At 42.1% G+C, this 19,600-nt stretch overlaps 1 protein-coding gene across 8 annotated transcripts in view; it reads left to right on the top strand.

The window, feature by feature from the left end:
• LOC132834379 (A-kinase anchor protein 13-like) overlaps positions 1 to 19,600 on the top strand; it is a 416,727-nt gene that overhangs the window by 305,326 nt on the left and 91,801 nt on the right. For all 8 annotated transcript variants that reach the window (XM_060853223.1, XM_060853225.1, XM_060853232.1 and 5 more), the window contains 2 exons: positions 6,424 to 6,460; positions 9,429 to 9,564. In XM_060853223.1, the coding sequence (XP_060709206.1) occupies positions 6,424 to 6,460; positions 9,429 to 9,564 (173 nt within the window). The remainder of the gene's footprint in view (positions 1 to 6,423; positions 6,461 to 9,428; positions 9,565 to 19,600) is intronic.

Below are 19,600 nucleotides of genomic sequence, written 5' to 3'. Positions count from 1 at the left end.
CTAAGCCTAAAACTGTCTTTTCTCTTGGTTCTTCCTCAAGTGACGATGAATTCGATAGTAAGTAAACCTCGAACTTAAATATCTGTCTTGTGGAAATTTGTTCTTTTAAATGTTTACTTACCAGTGTTTCAACAGGAATATGCTCAAAATTTGCCAAAAAGCAGGCATAATAATTGGACCATAAACTCCCAAGTAGCTGATTCTACATGGTTATGTTTCAGGAGTTATGTGAATGTTGATATATCATTGAAATTTGTCAAGTCATAAACTGCAAGTCAATTGTTTATTAAGTCATGTACTGTTTTCAGCAGGTTATGGTGTATAATTGCTTTCTCTGTTTTATTTTGTGACAAAGTACAGTCAGACCTCCAACTCCTTTTAAGGGTGGAAGATTTTTTTAAGTGCTATGTTGCACGTTCTTCCCGAATAGTTTGCAATGTACTTGCGCGTGGCCCATCTAGAAAACAAGGCACTCAGAAACACGCTGCTGAAGTATTCCAATTCAATGATTTTTTTTGGAAAATCTCACTATTCAAAGTCCTTCTCTTTTAAGCATTACAGTGGAAACAAAATGTATATTGCCCAAACTCTCTTTCAGCTGCCAGAGTCTAGTTATCGTTGAGTGATTAAAGTCTCTAGTGATCTGAAATTTGGTTCAGTACCAATCAAGGGAATACAATATTTAGATGAGTGTTTTACTGTGCACCAACTGAAAATAGCTCAGGTTGTCTATAATTTTTCCATAACATTTTCATATGTAAAATGATCCTGTTTCAAAGCTAAACTTTATAAAAATGGTATAATACACCAAAAAGGAATCTTTCTCAGTACTGATTTTGAGAATCCTTCATGGTAACTTCAGCCAGTGTGGGAATTGAACCCATGCTATCGGCATCACCCTGTACTGCAAGCTGGCTGTCCGGCCAACCTTCCACTTCCTGGGCTAGGAAGGTGGAAATATTTGTCCAGTAGCAATACTACCTTTCTTTGTACAGAATCCCCTGCCAGAAAGTATATGTAAATATTTAGTCATGATGGGTTGAATTCAGCTGTGAAGGTTTCCATAGTTGGAGAGATTGTCTCAACTAACTGGACAGCTGAACACGAAGCATTAGTATATTCCAGTAAAGAACCATGGGTGGGAGAGTAGAGAGCTGGCAGAAAAATATTTCCCTATATTTTACTGGCCATTAGCTTTCACTAGCCGCCAAAACTCATGGATTAAAGTTCTGGAAATATGCCATCTTACATCGCCTGATGTACCAGGGAGATTGTTTTCCAGTAATCATGTTCCAAATCTTCCCATGGCCTGTGAATGGTACAAATAGGCCAAAAAAAAATCTTGCTCAACATAAACAAATTTGAGAAGATCTTGGTTTCAGTACTGAGAGTATTGTTTCTGAGTTCATTACTCAAAAGTGAAGTTAACTCTAAAACCGTTAAATTGGGTTAAGTCATGTTAATGAAGAGGCAACAATTCATGATGTTGGTGAGGCTGGGGAAAGCGGTTTATCCATTTGTAGCACAGGCCATCTATTTCATTCAAAGATTGAGATTGTAGCTCAGTTGTGCACGACCGGCCTGATCCCCAGTTTGCTTCAATTACTTTGAGTCAGAGTTCCTCTTTCTCAGTTGTAGTCACTCCGAAAGAAGAAATACTAGGTTCCAGGCCTTTGACTGGCACCTACAGGGTCATCCCCTATGTCCACTGCTTTTATTTTGATATACACATCAGGGTTGTGAAACAAATGAGGCAAGTGTCCTTTGTAGGCAACTATGTAAATTGTCGCTGCTAATGCTGGTGTTTAAATTGCTGAAAGTACAGTAGAGCTTGGGAAGAGGGGTCAGAGCTTGGGGGTTCCAATATGATGCCTTCAAATGTTGAAGAACTTGTTGACGCTTAGAGTGTCGGATTTCATACGAACAAAGATGATCTAGATTGTGTCTGTGGAACTGTACCCAGCAAAGGATCAATACTTCAATGTAGAAATTATTTAGATATTACATCCTACAAGATAACTTGATGGTAGGAAGCAGAGGGTAATAAAAGGATGCTTGTCGGACAAGAGGCCTCTAACTAGTGGAGTGTGTCAGGGGTCATTACTGGGCCTATTACTATTTGTTATCCATATCAGTGATTTGGATGAGAATGTACAAGGCATGATTAGTAAGTTTGCAGATGACACTAAAATAGGCAATATCATGGACAGTGAGGAAGGTTATCAGAAATTGCAGCAGGACCTTGATCAGCTGGGGAAGTGGGCTGAGAAATGGTAAATGGATTTTAATGTTGATAAATGTGAGGTCTTGCATTTTGGAAAGTCAAATAAAGGCAAGAGTTTCATGGTGAATGGTAGAGCCTTCAGGAGTGTAGTGGAGCAGAGGGACCTTGGCATTCAGGTGCACAGTTCTTTGAAAGTGGAGTCCCAGGTAGACAGGGCAGTGAAGGTGGCTTTTGGCAAACTGACCTTCATCAGTCAGGGCATTGAGTATAGAAGTTGTGAAGTTATGTTGCAGTAGTACAGGAAGTTGGTAAGGCTGCGCTTGGGGTATTGTGTTCAGTTTTAGACACTATTATAGGAAGGATGCTATTAAACTGGAAAGAGTGCAGAAGAAATTAACAAGAATGTTGCCAGGATTCAACTGGGAGAGGTTGGACAAGTGAGGACTTTTTTCTTTAGAGCTTAGGAGACTGAAGGGGAGATCTTATAGAAGTGTATAAGATCATGAGATACATGGATATGGTGTATGCATTCGGTCTTTTTCACAGGGTTGGAGAATCAAAAAGGCATCAATTTAAGGTTAAAGGGGAAAGAGTAAAAGGGAACCTGAGGAGAACTTTATTTACACAGAGGGTGGTACACATTTGGAATGAGTTGCCAGTGAAAGTCGTTGAGGTGGGTACATAAACAACATTTAAAAGGCATTTGGACAAATACATGGATAGGAAAGGTTTGGAAGGATATAGGCCAAGTGCAGGAAAATGGGGTTAGTGTGGATTGACATTTTGGTCGGCATGGACCAGTTTGGGCCAAAGAGCCTGTCTCCATGATGTATGATTCTGAGTCTATGAACTCGGGGACGGCACGGTGGTTCAGTGGTTAGCACTGCTGCCTCACAGCGCCAGGGACCCAGGTTTGATTCAGGCAACTGCCTCAGGCACCTGTCTGTGTGGAGTTTGCACATTCTATGTCTGTGTGGGTTTCCTCCAGATGCACCAGTTTCCTCCCACAATCCAAAGATGTGCAGGTCAGGTGAATTGGCCATGCTGAATTGCACATAGTGTTAGGTGCATTAGTCAGGGGTAAATATAGAGTCGGGGAATGGGCCAGGTGGATTACTCTTCGGAGGGTCGGTGTGGACTTGTTGGGCCGAAGGGTCTGTTTCCGTACAGTAGGGAATCTAAACTAAACTCAAGATTGAGGAGGGCCTTCTTATGAAAGTTAACACCTGAATTGCACAGAGAGTTCTGTGTTAAATTGCTACATTTCTGTCTAAAACAGAACTCCGTTAAATGGAAGCTGGTATGTAAGCACCAGAGTGGATTAGTCCTGTGTGTGAACCAGTAGAAGGATAGAAGAATCTGCCCTGCAAATTCCATGTAATTAGGATGTCAACACAGAAAAAAGACAGCAAATACTGTTCTATCCCTGACATGAATGTGGAAGGGAGTTGCGTGAAGGTGGAAAATTGTTTGCATTTCTATATTAAAAGAAAGAACTGTGAATGCTGGAAATCTGAAGCAAATTGCAGAAGAATTCAGCAGGTCTGGTAACATATGTGGAGAGAAAGCAGAGTTAACCATTCAAATCCAGTGATCCATCGGTAGAACTGAGACACTCCACATTGGAAGTAGAAATTGCTAGAGAAACTCAGCAAGTCTGGCAGCATCTGTGGGGTGTCTCAGTTCTGCAGATGGGTCACTGGACTTGAATGGTTAACTCTGCTTTCTTTCCACATGTGTTACCAAACCTGCTGAGTTTCTCCAGTAATTTCTTGGCTCAGCACCAGTATTTGAGAGTTTCCAGTATCCTTCCCACAAAATCACAACCAGCAGAGGTGTCTTCAAGTGACCTTCTGCCTCAGGACGTCAGGCTGCATCATTTAGATACAAATGCAGCTCCAAGATTGCAATGGGGGCTTTACATAGTCTTATCAGTGGCTGTATCACTGCTGAAGTTATAGATGGTGTTCCATTTGTCTAATATCATATAGAGCCAAGTGAATTTGTGAGAAATTATGTTGCTTCGGGGCTGTGAAGTTGTTTTTGGTTCACAGTGTACCTATAATTCCTGCCTGAAAATGTGTGTGAGCATTTGGTCATATGGGCTGGGGGTGGAACTGTGAAGTTTTCCATGGCTGTCCAAGCCATTGCGGCTTACTGGGCAATGATGGACATTGTAACCCAACAGAGAGCCAGTGCGTTTGGACTGGGGGGTAGAGCAGCCACTTTGCCTGTCCCTGCGAGACAAAGCTGTAATGGGTGGGTGGTTACAGCTGGACAAACCTACCCCAGATTTGGTGTCACTGTGACTTGGCAGTAGACCAGTCAGAGATTGTGGGTTCAAAACTCAGACTGGTGGGTAGAGACCAGACACTGGTGTGCCCTGTGCAAAGAAAAATAGCAGAAAATGTTTATTGTAAAATGGTGAGTGAATGATAATAATTCCAAAGCAGCAGAGTTTGTGAGGCTTTATGCTCACTGTGCTTAGCCATTGACAGACATCTTTGATAGATTGATTTAGATTCTCCACATGGGTCCACTTCAGGCTAGGCAAATGCTTCCAGATCAGTTTAAATAGGTGAATCATCTTTCAAAAGAGAACGCTTAATTTCTTTCAGGAAAATAACACAGTTGATGGAAAGTTCAGTTCCTTTGGTAATTATTGATCATCTACAGGTGGTAGGCTTCCTTGTTCAAACTCTTGTCCCTTCCTGCATCCTGTCGGAAGACTTGCTGATTCAGTCTGACCTTCCTTGTGCTTTTTCTCACCTGTTTGTGACCTCCCACCCATGTGACTTCAACCATGGCTAGTTTTCAGCTTTCTGTAGATCCCAGAGGGGTCAAAACCAATTGTACATTTTGTACAGTTCAGTACAATTGTATTTTATATCATTTAATTGTCAATTGACTGCATAATTTCTTTAAGAAAGCAATAAAGTGTAAGTTAAGAATTACAGTCTGATCCACTCTTATACTGTCTGATAAAATCACAGGGACGTTACATACATAGGCCGAGAGGTGAGAAATGTTACTTAAATTTATTTTGCAATTTACAATGCTTAATTTGAATCATTAGGCAGTTAAATGCTCAAGTCCAAGGACAAGGGATGACTTCGACCTGTCGATTCAATGAGTGTATTTCTGAAACAGAGCTAACATTTCTATGTGTCTGCTGTCACTCCAGCCCACTCCCAAATATGCCAACCTCACCCTATGTGTGGCTTCTAAATAAAACTATACTCACAAGTAGGAGAGAGTGAGGACTGCAGATGCTGGAGATCAGAGTCGAGAGTATGTTGCTGGAAAAGCATAGCAGATCAGGCAGCATTCGAGGAGCAGGAAAATCGACGTTTCGAGATGAAGCCCTTCATCAGGACATGCTGTGCTTTTCCAGCAGCACACTCAACTGTATTCACAAGTTGCCAATTTCCCACTGTGCTGCCCATAGGATATCAAGACAATGGAATATTCAGGTCTTTTAACAAGTGGGTGATCATTGAATCACAGCACATTTTTAAAGCACATAAATGTGTTGGGTTGTGATCAGCAAGCGGAGTCTTTGGGTGAGGGTTATTTTTAATTAGCAATATTTTGTACAGGTAAAAGGTATGCTAAAGCTAACATTGCTATTGTCTTACCAGATCATAGGGCTGCTCTCTCATTAGAGAGAGACAATAGGTGTTGGTTGAACCTGAGGGTCTCCACACCTTAGGCAAGGGGAGGGAGAGTTGTTCATTGTAATCTCAGCTAATGCAGGAATTGAACCCATTCCATTGGTGTCACTAACCAGCTGTCCAACCTACTGACCTAACCCCAACCCTCTACTGCTAGAACACACTTTGCTGTAAAGAAAAATGTGCATTTATATAAATCTCATTCTGATTTTCTTTCTAGATTTTTGCCTTAAATACTTGGAGGAAATCTGTATATATAACTCATTTTGAACATGTGAAACTGTTGCCAGCTGACTTCTTCGAATGAAGTTATTCCCAGTGTCTAAAATAATTCCATCGCTTTACTGTACAACCTTCATCTATTAATGTGTCCTTTGTAGTAATTATATATATATATTAGTACAAATGTGGCCATTTCAGTTATTTGTGATTTCTGTATTTGTACTATTTTGATTTTTTAACAATTAGCAAATTTCTACGCTTGTGAAATTACAAAAATATTAATATTGCAACTTTCCCCTCCAGATTTAAGATCGTCCACCAGTAACTCTCTGGGCCAGAGGTAAGTGACTCCAATTCACTGTTAGTAAGTAGAACTTTTATTTTAAATAGTTTGTTTGAGCTAGGACCCAGACCCAATGTCAACTAATTATTTTCTATCTCTGGTTTCCTAAACATTCTGAAGTTTGTTGAGTATTCTCAGTTTTTAAACTTTATATATATAAAAACGAAAAGTCATATCTTCACATAGAATGATTATATCTCCAAAGTGGGGCCTCCCAGCTCATCACACCACATCCTGTTTCTCTAAGAGCAGCTCATTCCCCTGTAGCCCTATAAATCTTTTCAGATAATAATGTAATTCCCTTTTGAAACCATGACTGAATCTGCTTCCACCACATGGTCAGTCAACTCCACTCTCACAGTCATGAATGTGTACCCATCTTCCAGCAGGAGATCTTTAACTCTCTTATATGGTGTGGGCATCACTGACAAAGCCAGCATTTGTTGGCCCTCCTCAGTTCCCTTTGAACTGCAAGGCTTGTTTGGCCATTTCCGAGAACTCTTAAATATCAACAGATTGTCGTGGGTCTGCAGTCACCTGTGGGTCAGGCTGGGTATCAATAAGGTACACTGGTTCCTGTGCCCTGCCCCAATGCAGCACTTTGAAACCACATGCAATGCCTTCAGCTTTTCTACCACCTTATCTGATGCATCAGAGATAAAGGTTAAATCTGAACCTGCTGGTTTCTGTGCTTTATACCTGATATTAACTGGACATTTAGAATCATAGAATCCCTACAGTGTGGAAGCAGGCCATTCAGCCCATCGAGTTCACATCGATCCTTCGAAAAGCATCCCACCCATATCTATCCTGTAGCCCTATATTTCTCAAAGCTAACCCACCTTAGGGCAATTTAGCCTGGCTAACCCACCTAACTTGCACATCTTTGGATTTGGGAGGAAACCGGAGCACTTGGAGGAAACCTCACAGCACCAGGGTCCCACATTCGATTCCAGCCTCAAGCGACTGTCTGTGTGGAGTTTGCACATTCTCCCCATGTCTGCGTGGGTTTCCTCCGGGTGTTCCGGTTTCCTCCCACAGTCCAAAGATGTGCAGGTCATTTGCATTGGCCATGCTAAATTACGAGTAAAAAGTGAAGTCTGCAGATGCTGGAGATCAGAGCTGAAAATGTGTTGCTGGTTAAAGCAAAGCAGGTCAGGCAGCATCCAAGGAAATTCGACGTTTCGGGCCAGAGCCCTTCCTCAGGAATGAGGAGTGTGCGCCAGGCAGGCTAAGATAAAAGGTAGGGGGAAGGGGCGATGGATGAACTCCAGATTTCTCCAGTTTCCTCATTTCCCCTCCCCCCACCTTGTCTCAGTCAATTCCCTCGAACTCAGCACCGCCCTCCTAACCTGCAATCTTCTTCCTGACCTCTCCGCCCCCACCCCACTCTGGCCTATCACCCTCACCTTGACCTCCTTCCACCTATCACATCTCCATCGCCCCTCCCCCAAGTCCCTCCTCCCTACCTTTTATCTTAGCCTGCCTGGCACACTCTCCTCATTCCTGATGAAGGGCTCTGGCCCGAAACGTCGAATTTCCTGTTCCTTGGATGCTGCCTGACCTGCTGTGCTTTAACCAGCAACACGTTTTCAGCCATGGTAAATTACCCATAATGATAGGTGCATTAGTCAGAGGGAAATAGGTCTGGGTGGGCTAGTCTTTGGAGAGTTGGTGGGGACTGGTTGGGCCAAAGGACATGTTTCCGCACTATAGTGAATCTAATCTAATACACTGGGAGAATGTGCAAACTCCACATCATCATCCGAAGGTGGAATCGAACTCTGGTCCCTGGCGCTATGAGGCAACAGTGCTAACCACTGAGCCACAGTGCCGCCTGATGGCATTCTGGCATCGCTTTAAAAGTGCCTTCCTTAACCTCCCCCTGCATTCTTTGATGGACCCCTCACCCCCCTCAACCCCTATCCACATAGAATCTGCTGGGTTTTTTTGCTCATTACAGTGGGTCCATGATTACGTATGAGCCTATAGTTTACATTGTAATGCATTGTGTTCTGCCTTGCGTACAAATCGACTTGTGAAGGGACTCAGAAACAGAACCTATTTACAACCCAGGGCCTGCCTGTACTAATTACTATACCTCCTGCATCTTCCATGTGATTTAATTGCCCATAAAATCATAAAGAAGTTCCTGCAAAAGTCTCAAACCTCAACCATGTTTTAAATACAAAAATAAAATACTGTGAATGTTGGAGATTTGAAATGAAAACACACAGTGCTGAAGAAACTCAACAGGTCAGTGAAGACAGAAATAGATTTAATATTTCAAGTCCAAAATGAAGTTTTCTTAGAACTGAAGAGAATTGTAAAAATGATGGCTTTTATATTGTAAAGAGAAAGATAGGGAGGAGCAGGTGATGCAAAAGTGATGGTTGTGGGATTGTAAAGAATGTGCAAAAACAGTCTATCACTGAAAATGGAAACAGTGCAGTAAAGAGAAGCTTCAGAGATGGCTCTAGTAAAGGCAAGGGAAAGGCAGACGTTGGAAGCAAAATTTGTGTATTTTAGGTTTTCTGTAGGCTAGGCAATTCTACTTAAAATAGAGAAAGCAAAATGAAGGGCTGAGACAGTTGGGTAACAGCAGGGCTAAAATAGTATATGTGGTTATTCAAGAACTCTGGATGAAATTATCTTTCTGAGATGATACAACATCTTGTCCAGGAGAAGCATCAACAGTGACAAGAGTTGGCCAAAACAAATTCAAGGTGAGATTCAAAACTGAAAGCAGTAAATACTCAGTGGGTCAGGTTGCATTTGTGGAGAGAGAAACAGAGTCACCATTTTGAATCCAAAGTCACTCTTATTTAGGCCAAAGTTGTGTGCATGTTGAACATGAAACGTAAAGTCTGCTTCTCTATCCAGAGAGGTTGCCAAATCTGCTGAGTCTCTCCAGCATTTTGCTTTCATTCCAGATCTTAGAGTTGTTTATGCCTTAATTGTACAGCATTTCCGAAGAGGATTACAGCCAAGTGCCCCCAAGTCCAACAAGGAAGGATTTGGAAGGGAAAGGCAGCACTAAAGTCTCTCGAACTTTCAGCTACCTCAAAAATAAGATGTCAAGTGGAAAACACAAGAACAAGGTACATACTAATAAAGTTCTTTATAACCTTGTCCGTACACCAATTATGGGGTAAACGATAAAAGTCCTGAAAGAACTGACTTACTAGCGTACCCTGTGGTCATGCTTATCCTCTTACCTCATTGTCCCACCCAGTGGGACAACCCAGACTTAACTCACTTCAATGAGGCTGCTGAAGAATATGGAATGGGGAAACAGCATCTGTAGTTGATGTTTGTTTTTGGGGTGTGACTGCTGCTGATGAGATCTCATTCATTTGCCTTGGAAAGGTGGCAGTGAGGGATTCTGTTTCACCTGCAACAGCATTGCGGTGAGGGTATTCCCATTTTGGGAGCAGGAGCTTTCAGGAATCAACCCGGAGCTACTGGGGAAACAAGGCTATGTGACCGAATCAGGATAACTTGCTGATTTAAAGGAGAACAAGGAAGTGTTCAGTGTTTCCATGATATTAGTGCTGTTCTCCATTGTCACTGGCAGAGAGCCCAGAGAAGAAAAATGAAGATGAGAGAAGCTTATATAAAATTTGTGATCATTTCCGGTGTGTTTTCAGACACCAGCGCTGTCAGTCTGGTGATATATGTGGTATTTGTGTCTACCAGCTCTATCTTAGAAGTTTTGGGTAAATTTATTGCCATCAATCCTCCTTGTTGACATGATGTGGACAAGCTCAGAAATCACATGACACCAGGTTATAGTCCAACAGGTTTATTTGAAATCACAATCTTTCAGAGCACTGCCCCTTCATCTAGACTTCACCTGAGCAGTGCTCCAAAAGTTTGTGGTTTCAAATAAATCTATTGGACTATAACTTGGTGGCATGTGACTTCTGATCTTGTTGACATGACTACCAAATACTGATGCAGTGTGGAGAAGGATGGTGTTTCTGGTAAAGGACAGGCTCCATCTTGGTAGAGGAGGTTTGTTACTTAATAGCTAGTTACATCAATCTGTTTTGCATGAGAGGCTTTTTCTAAGACTTCAGGCAGGACCTAAGCATAAATACATAGGCAGCACAGTGGCTCAGTGGTTAGCATTGCTGCCTCACAGCGCCAGCAATTCAGGTTCAATTCCAGCTCTAGCACCTGTCTGTTTGGTGTTTGCATGTTCTCTCCGTGGGTTTCCTCCAGGTGCTTCCATTTCCTCCCACAGTCCGGAGATTTCCAGGTTAGGGTAGATTGGCTGTGCTAGGTTGTCCTGGAATGTTCAGGGATGTGCAGGCTAGATGGAAAATACAGCGTTATGGGGATAGGGTAGTCTTCGGAGACTCGGTATGGACTCGATGGGCTGAATGGCCTGCTTCCACACTGTAGGAATTCTATGGTATTGATAGATGCACAGAACTTAGCAGTGAACTGGAACTGTATGAGAATTGATAACAAAGTGGTTAGTTCCTCCCAGGAGCTAATGGCAATGGGCTGATTTTGTGATGTCTGTTAAACCTTTCAGCACTAACTATCTTATACAACAACATTAAACGTGTGATGATGAGATCATTTATCCTTAGCTCCTCAAATATCAAGTACATGAGGCCTTGTGTTGCTTTGTGGGTGAGGGACATATTTGTTGATTTCATCAGTGGAGCTCTTGCTTACTCTGGGTCTTTGCGGCAACATTTGAAGTTGCTCATTCCATGGGAGGTGACGCTCCACTGGACTGGGTGTTGGTGAGGGAGCAGGGCAGTGCTGTGATTCCAGCAAAAATCCAAATGCAGGAGGAGGGCACCAACATCTGTTGGGCAGCCAACAAGGTCTTCACAAACTCTGGCACTGAGTGAGGGGAATGTATTTGTATAATGCAGAGATCCTGCACCAGAACTGCAAGATAGCTTGACATATCATTGGTTAGCAAAGTATCAGGTATAAAAATCCCTTGTTCTACACAGCGACAAGCTGTCGATCATGCTGCAAATAGCAGATATCGAGTTTCTACATTTGCCATTTAATTTCCAATATATGGCTTTTGTAAATATCAGTCTACTGTAAAATGGGTGATTTTTGTTTCTTAATTGTATAGCCATTTAAATGCTCTAATTTGAGAAGATATGGTATTAACAAAACATTACTTTTACAAAATGAGAGCACATTATCTAACCAACACATTTCTTAAAATTATTTGTTTTTAATGACAGGAATATATCTGTGCTCAGCAACTAAGTTGTTTTGTGAATACAGGATGATGATAATCACTGAATACTGGAGTAGTCTGTTATTTATAGTTATTTAGTAATCAACCTGTTCAGAAATGTTAATATACATCCTGGACAAAGACCTCCTAGCTTAGAAATAGGCATAATACCACTGTGACACAAGAACCCTCCTGGTTCAGAGGTATATATTTTATATGTTTTCCAATCAACCAGATTAGAGATGGTATTACCTCCAGAAAAGGTGGGACTTAAATCTGGACCACCTGGGCTCAAAGGTAGGGCCACTGCACCACTGGCTCCTTCTAATTCAGTCCTAATTTTTTTTTTAATTAATCAATTTTTCTCATCAGCCTGCACAAAGATGTTATTACACTCCTCCAGAGCAGGTGGGACTTGAACTTGGGTCTCCTGGCTCCAACGTTAATACTATCACTTTACCACTGGAACCTGTTAAAGGAGGGCTCTTCATAGTGGCCTTAGCTGATGTGGGAATTGAACCCATGCTGCTGAGACTAGTCTGCATTGCAAACCAGACATCCAACCAATTGACCTAGCCATCCCCTTTGGCTTGGAGGTAAATTAATCTCTTGGATAGCATTCACCTGCATCCATTCAACTGCAGACACCAGGGACAATGTACAGTTTCTCTGACAGTTTCCCATTCAAGGGAAATTAGTGATGGGTAACAGATGCTGTCGGCATCATTCCCAGAAAGAAGATGTTTTCGAAAAGAGTGAGTGCAGTATTTTTCAAGAGATTTTAATTGATTATTTGAAATAATGGAAGATTCTGGGGAGCAGATTAGTTTTGTATTACTCTTGTAAAGGATGAGGGGGAAGCTGAATAGCTACTTCTTATGTTCTACCTCTCAGTGTTAATATCGAACACTAATCAGGATGTAGGCTTTTTAAAAGATGGTCACTTTTTTTTTCATTTAAACCCTGTCATTCGGAGGGTTTTCTGGGTTCTGTATCTTTGTAGCATTGTGGATTATTAGCATAGAGGTGATGTCATCTGAAGGAGTCTGTGGTCATTACATTGCTAGACTTTCACAGTTACACTTGCAGCTTGCAGTCTCCAACTGAGTTCTGACAAACCAGAGATGCAGACAGTGATAGGATAAGATGTAAATGTACACTAAGGCATTCAGGACATCTTTATAAACTATGAGTGTGAAGTTGGTGTCTCGCCATCATCTGGAGATTTCACATATGTCATTTCCTGGGCATGATGAAACTGTTTGAAAATTTCTCAGGTCAGGAAGTACACCAGCTGGTCCCCTGATCAATTGTTCGCTTCCATCCCTCTGTTACTGAGAGCAGTGGCCCAGACTTGAGTTTCTTTATTATTTCATGAGATCTGTGTGTTGCTGCCAGAGCCAACACTTGTTGTCTATCTCTAACTGCCCTTCAGTTGACTGGTATTGCTGGGCAGCTACTGACAGTATTTTTGGGGTCAACTACATTGCAGTGGATCTGGAATAACATGGATGCCAGACCGAGAAAGATTAGCAGGTTTCCTTCCCATACAGACGTGAGTGAGCCAGGTTTGGTTTTAGTGGTTTGTAATCACCATTGGTGAAATAAAGTTTCAATTTCCACACAGTCATTTAAAATCAAGTTTCACCAGCTGCCATGGTATGATGTGAGCCCGTGTCATTCTCTCCCAACCCCCATCTCCACACCCCCCCTCCCCCTCACCTTTGACCATCCCAGACCAACACCAGGCACCTCCATATCATGTGCTATAACACATCTCTAGAGTAGGTGAGATCCAAACCTAGGTCTCCTAGTTGAGAGATCTTTGTCTACATGGTCAGTGTACATTTGTCTGTAAGGGCTATCAGTGTTCTACTTCTCTATGAATGCATGCACATCAAGAAAACTCTATGGAATATCCTTAACATGCTTATATAATCCTTAATATATAATGCTTACATTATCCTTAACATTCTTAAATAAATGATTTGGATGTGAGCATGACAGGTATAGTTAGTAAATTTGCAAGTGACACCAAAATTGGAGGTATAGTGGACAGCAAAGAAGGTTATCTCAGATTAGATCTTGATCAGATGGGCTGAGAAGTGGCAGATGGAGTTTATCTTATCTAAGCAAATCTTTGCAAGACTTATACACTTAATGGTAAGGTCCTGGTAGTGTTGCTGAACAAAAAGACCTTGGAGTGCAGGTTCATAACTCCTTGAAAGTGGAGTCGTAGGTAGATAGGATAGTGAAGAAGGCATTTGGTATGTTGTCCCGGTCAGAGTATTGAGTACAGGAGTTGGGAGGTCATGCTGCAGCTGTACAGGACACTTGATTAGGCCACTGTTGGAATATTGCATGCACTTCTGGTCTCCTTCCTATCGGAAAGATGGTGTGAAACTTGAAAGGGTTCAGAAAAGATTAACAAGGATGTTGCCAGGGTTGGAGGATTTGAGCTGGAGGGAGAGGCTGAACAGGCTGGGGCTGTTTTCCCTGAGCATCGAAGGCTGAGGAGTGACCTTATAGAGGCTTATAAAATCATGAGGAGCATGGATAGTGTAAATAGACAACATCTCTTTCCTGGGGTGGGAGAGTCCAGAAGTAGAGGGCATAGGTTTAGGGTGAGAGGGGAAAAATATGAAAGAGACCTAAAGGGCAACCTCTTCACGCAAAGGGTGGTCCGTGTATGGAATGAGCTGCCAAGGATGTAGTGGAGGCTGGTACAATTGCAACATTTAAAAGGCATCTGGATGGGTATATGAATAGGAAGGGTTTGGAGGGATATGGGCCAGGTGCTGGCAGGTGGGACTAGATTGGGTTGGGATATCTGGTCAGTATGGACAAGGTGCACCAAAGGGTCAGTTTCCATGCTGTATATCTCTATGATTATGGCTGTATGTGATGCGCACCATTTAAATGCAAGCTGTGCTTTGCTCTATGTAGTGAGCCTCATTTGTACCATTGAACAGGAATAACGAGCAGAGGGAGACACTGTTGTAATGGAGGAAAGGGAAAATTGAAAGCAGAGGAGTGTGTGCACTGACATGGTCAAGCTTTCCATGTCTCCCACTCAGGAAGCGTGAGCTCCTCCAAATCTCTTCCACTAGCAATACTTAACTTGTACCATTGCCCCTCCACCTATCACCACTGACCCATTTTGTCTTCTGTTCCAGTAAAGCTTCAACTACTTAATCCTGGCCTTTCAACTCCTTGCACAGTCTCACCCATCTATCTGTCTATAATCTCCTTCAGCTGTACGACTTCCATGATCTCTGTGTTCCACTATTTCTAGCCACTTACACGTCCCCAATTTTCATCATGTACTGATTGTCAAACACATTTGCAGTGACCAAATAGAGGTTGATGAAAGCATGAGGGACATGGATAGGGTGAGTGGACAAGGTATTTTTTCTAGGGTGGGAGAGTCCAAAACTATAGAGTATAATTTTAAAGTGAAAGGGAAAAGATTTAAAAGGGACCTAAAGGGTGACTTTTTTATGCAGAGGGTGGTGCATGTATAGAATGAGCTGCCAGAGGAAGTGGTGGGGACTGGTGCAACTACAGCATTCAAAAGGCATCTGGATATGTATATGAATAGGAAGGGTTTAGGGGAGTATTGGCCAAATGCTGGCAAATGGGACTGGATTAATTTAGGATATCTGGTCCTCATGGACAAGTTGGCATGAAGGGCCTGTTTCCATGCTGTGTAGCTCTATTACTCTTGATTTTTGCAATGTCCTCTCTCTATCTTTCTCTTCCTTTAAGACAGCCCTTAAAACAAATTTCTGACCAAGCTTTTGTCATCTGGACTAATATTTCCTTATGCAGTTCCATGTAAACGTTTGACTATTAATGCCTCTGTAAAGCACCTAGATAGTTGTCATCATATTAAAGCTGCTACGTAAATCTAAGTTTTTGTTGTTAGGCCTTCAGATAGATGGTTACAGATTGACACCAGTAGAGGGCTACAAAGAGACCACAAAATAGTATAACTCTCCCTGGGGCTAAAGTGATCTGCGGGTCCCTTTTTAAAATAAAAATTGATATAATTGCATGTAATTTTATGTTAGATATTATTTTCAGCTGCACTGGTAGTTATCTTAAAAAAAACTTTGTAAAGCAGAATGACTGTGAAAATTGTATTTGTTATGGTTACATTAACCCATTTTACTAACCATAGATTACTAAACATTACCATAGATTACACTAAGTGTAATATTTAAGAATTCACATGGAAACAGTTAATTTTATTATCAAGCAGAAATGTTGCCCAGAGTTTAGTTTTCAGTTTAATTTTGAAGAAGTAAAGATATTTTGTTATTTTAAGAATTTGTGGGAGAGCCTTTTCGAAGGCACCATGGTGAAAAAGACAGCTTTACTTTAAAATGAAAAGGGAGAGGAAATGTTCCCTTTTTATTTTGAAGCTTAATGCTTCTGAAAGACTTACCGGCTGAGACCCTATAAAGGGTTGCCTCCCCCTCTCCAGACCCCAACTTCCTCTGACTGAGTTGTACGTCATGGGCAAATTGAGACAGTCTGTCCATTTTCTTCTGTAACCAGAATGCGAGAGGCAGAATTCTCCTGAGCTGAGTTATGTCGTGGATTAAATTTTCTATAACGCAGTCAAGTCCGTTCAAAGTGGTAGGTAACAAAATGATTCGCAGTGCAAATGATGTTAAACTACCATGTTTGCTCAGGAAGTGAAAGCTTAAATGTTCACGACTGTTAACGTCTTCATTTTGGCTGCCTTTACTTGGTTTCCTGTTTACAATCTGCTATGATAGACTCCCATCTCCAATCGTGGTGTCTAATATTTCACTGCATTTTGAAATTAAATCTTTTGCACATGTTTTAACAGTTTCTGTTCCCTGTTAACGCAGTTGGGAGCTGTACCGTTGTGTATGTTAATATAGATTTCGGTTTTTATAGAAACCGTCAGGCAACAAAATGTAAATCTATTCTGCAGTGTTCCAGGGAAGATGAATCTTCTTTGGTTTTATGCTGAGTCCAAAAAAGTTAGTGAAAGCAAAGCTGTTCATAATGTTGAATTTGAATCCAAGTATTTGTTTATGAAATGAGCAGAGACAGCTGTCTTGCATTAAGGATAAATGATGGTATAAAGCAAGGCGATATATAGAGCAATTACCAGAAAAAGAGGCCATTTGGAATTCTCACTGAATGCCGCTGAGTTATTGAGACAGGGATCAGAATATAATGTTGGAAGTTAGTGAATCACTATGGTTTACTAAAGGAATTGTAGATCTTGAAGAAAGAACAATGTTTTTGTGTGTTAGTCCTAACCTCAGTGTTTGTCACTTAGTGGCAATGATGAGGTGTGACATTATTTCCTATGTTGTGCTTGCCTATTAGACTATTGTACAAGACTGGTATGTTTGAGGTCAGTTTGGATTCAGCTACTGACAACTAAGACAGTGCAGGATGAGCATTGAAAGGCAAGGATTATTGCTCATTCTGATTCAAAGCGTTGCAGCATCGTCACCATGAAGCTACTCTTTGTCTAAGTTTGTCTGTGTCTGGATCACTCCCAAAGTACTACTTCCTGTACTGTGCTGTGGGATGCAGCCATTGGTGATGGCTCACTAGCAGGATAAAGGTTATACATCCAGCATCCAGCATCCTCATGGGTCCCTGCAGCTGGTCACAGGAGACATTGGAAAAGGGGATTTCCTTCCAGCAGTAGCCAAATTAACTGGAATGCTGGATGCTGGAAACATCGAGGAAAAGCACAAAAACAAAAGAGAGAGGGGAAAGGTTACTGTTTCAGATGTATGACCATTGATTAGAATTTCTGATGAAATGCCATAGACCTGAAGGGGTAATTCCATCTCTCCCTCAGTAGATGATGTCAGGCTTGCAGTGTAATCTTCACATTTTCCTGCAATTTGGCTTTTCTCCCTTTTGCCCCTCCTCTCCCACCCCCACTCCCCTTGATCTTTCTCTCTCCCTTCCTCGCACACTTTTTCATGCATTCCCTCTCTTGCTGTCTCTCTCTCTCATGTGCACACACACACACCCACCCGCCCCCAATGCCTCTCAGCAGCAATCTACTATCACTTTGTCACAGGGTAAATGTGGATGGGGGAAACATCCAGCTCGTCTTTCTACATTGAGCTAGACAGTTCCTTCATTGGAAAGGTAAGGAGGCTTTGGAGAGGGTGCAAAGAAGGTTTGCCTGGACCGGAGGGCTTCTCTAACAAAGGGAGATTTTCTAAGCTCGGACTCTTCTCTCTAGAGAGAAGGAGGAAGAGAGGTGACCTGATCAAGGTATGCAAGGTAATGAGAGGAATGGAAAGAGTCAATAGCCAGAGACTTTTCGCCAGGACAGGATTGACTGGCATGAGGGGTCACAGTTTTAAGATATTAAGAGGAAAGTATAGAGGAGATGTCAGAAGTAGGTTCTTTATGCAGAGAGTGTGAATGCATGGAATGTGTTGCCAGCAGTGGTGGTGGAAACAGAGCTATTAGGGACATTTAAGTAACTGCTGGACATGCATATGGATAGCAGTGAATTGAGGAGTGCCTAGGTTAGGTTATTTTATTTTATATTAGGAACAATTCTTGGCACATCATGGGCCGAAAGGCCTGTTCTGTGCTTTACTTTTCTATCTAGATCCAACAATAATTTGGATTTACACCATTACTCAAAATTAAACATCGATTGTAATCTTTGATCACTGCATGTGAACTTCAGACATCACTTCTAAATTTGCCTTTTATGGGTTTAAACCTGTGTCTTGGACACACTATCAATGTCATTTGTGTCTGTACAAGATTGCCTCAATGCAGAACAACCTCGGTTATCCGAACAATCGGTTATCTGAACCAATACTTCCCACCCATCTCGTTCAGATAGTCAAGGTTTTTCTGTATTGGTTTGTCTGCTGTAGGTCCCTTTAATCATATACATTGCAGAGCATTTGCCTCTGATCAATTCCACATTTTTTTTGGGCAGTTGCCAACATGTTACAAAAAACACAGCTCTACTTTGTCACTTCGTAAATAAATACAGGAACAACTCCTGTAGCACATGGGTAAGGAAGAGTTTTGTAAGAAGATTCGGAGATGTTGCAGCAGATGTTACACAGTTAGAATGGGGGAGGTTCATTGGCAGGAAGTTTGGTTTAGTCTTGGCTCAGTGTTGACATGACTTGTTTTCTTTTCTTTCTCCTCTGTCTCTGACTCTCTCTCTCTCTCTCTCTCTCTTTCTCGTTGCTGATTCTGCATGACATCTTCCTCATTCACCTGCAAGTGCAGGCAATTCTGCCTTGTGTGGCATTGTATTCAGCCCCAATCCTGTTGTGAGCTGCTGTCCACCCATGTACACGCTTCAGATGCTATTGAATATGATTGCGAAATGTTGTGATTTACTTTATTTCCCTAATCCAAAGATATTGAAATATCAGGGCTGCTGACACTTACTAGCTGAAAATGTGTTGCTGGTTAAAGCACAGCAGGTTAGGCAGCATCCAAGGAACAGGAAATTCGACATTTCGGGCCAGAGCCCTTCATCAGGAATGAGAAGAGGGTGCCAGGCAGGCTAAGATAAAAGGTAGGGAGGAGGGACTTGGGGGAGGAGCGATGGAGATGTGATAGGTGGAAGGAGGTCAAGGTGAGGGTGATAGGCTGGAGTGGGGTGGGGGCGGAGAGGTCAGGAAGAGGATTGCAGGTTAGGAGGGCGGTGCTGAGTTCAAGGGAATCGACTGAGACAAGGTGGGGGGAGGGGAAATGAGGAAACTGGAGAAATCTGAGTTCATCCCTTGTGGTTGGAGGGCTCCCAGGCGGAAGATGAGGCGCTCTTCCTCCAACCATCGTGTTGTTATGTTCTGGCGATGGAGGAGTCCAAGGACCTGCATGTCTTCGGTGGAGTGGGAGGGAGAGTTAAAGTGTTG

This window comes from Hemiscyllium ocellatum, chromosome 39 (assembly GCF_020745735.1).
Source record: "Hemiscyllium ocellatum isolate sHemOce1 chromosome 39, sHemOce1.pat.X.cur, whole genome shotgun sequence".
Taxonomy (NCBI): Eukaryota; Metazoa; Chordata; class Chondrichthyes; order Orectolobiformes; family Hemiscylliidae; genus Hemiscyllium; species Hemiscyllium ocellatum.
This window is presented reverse-complemented; position numbering and strand designations above follow the sequence as displayed.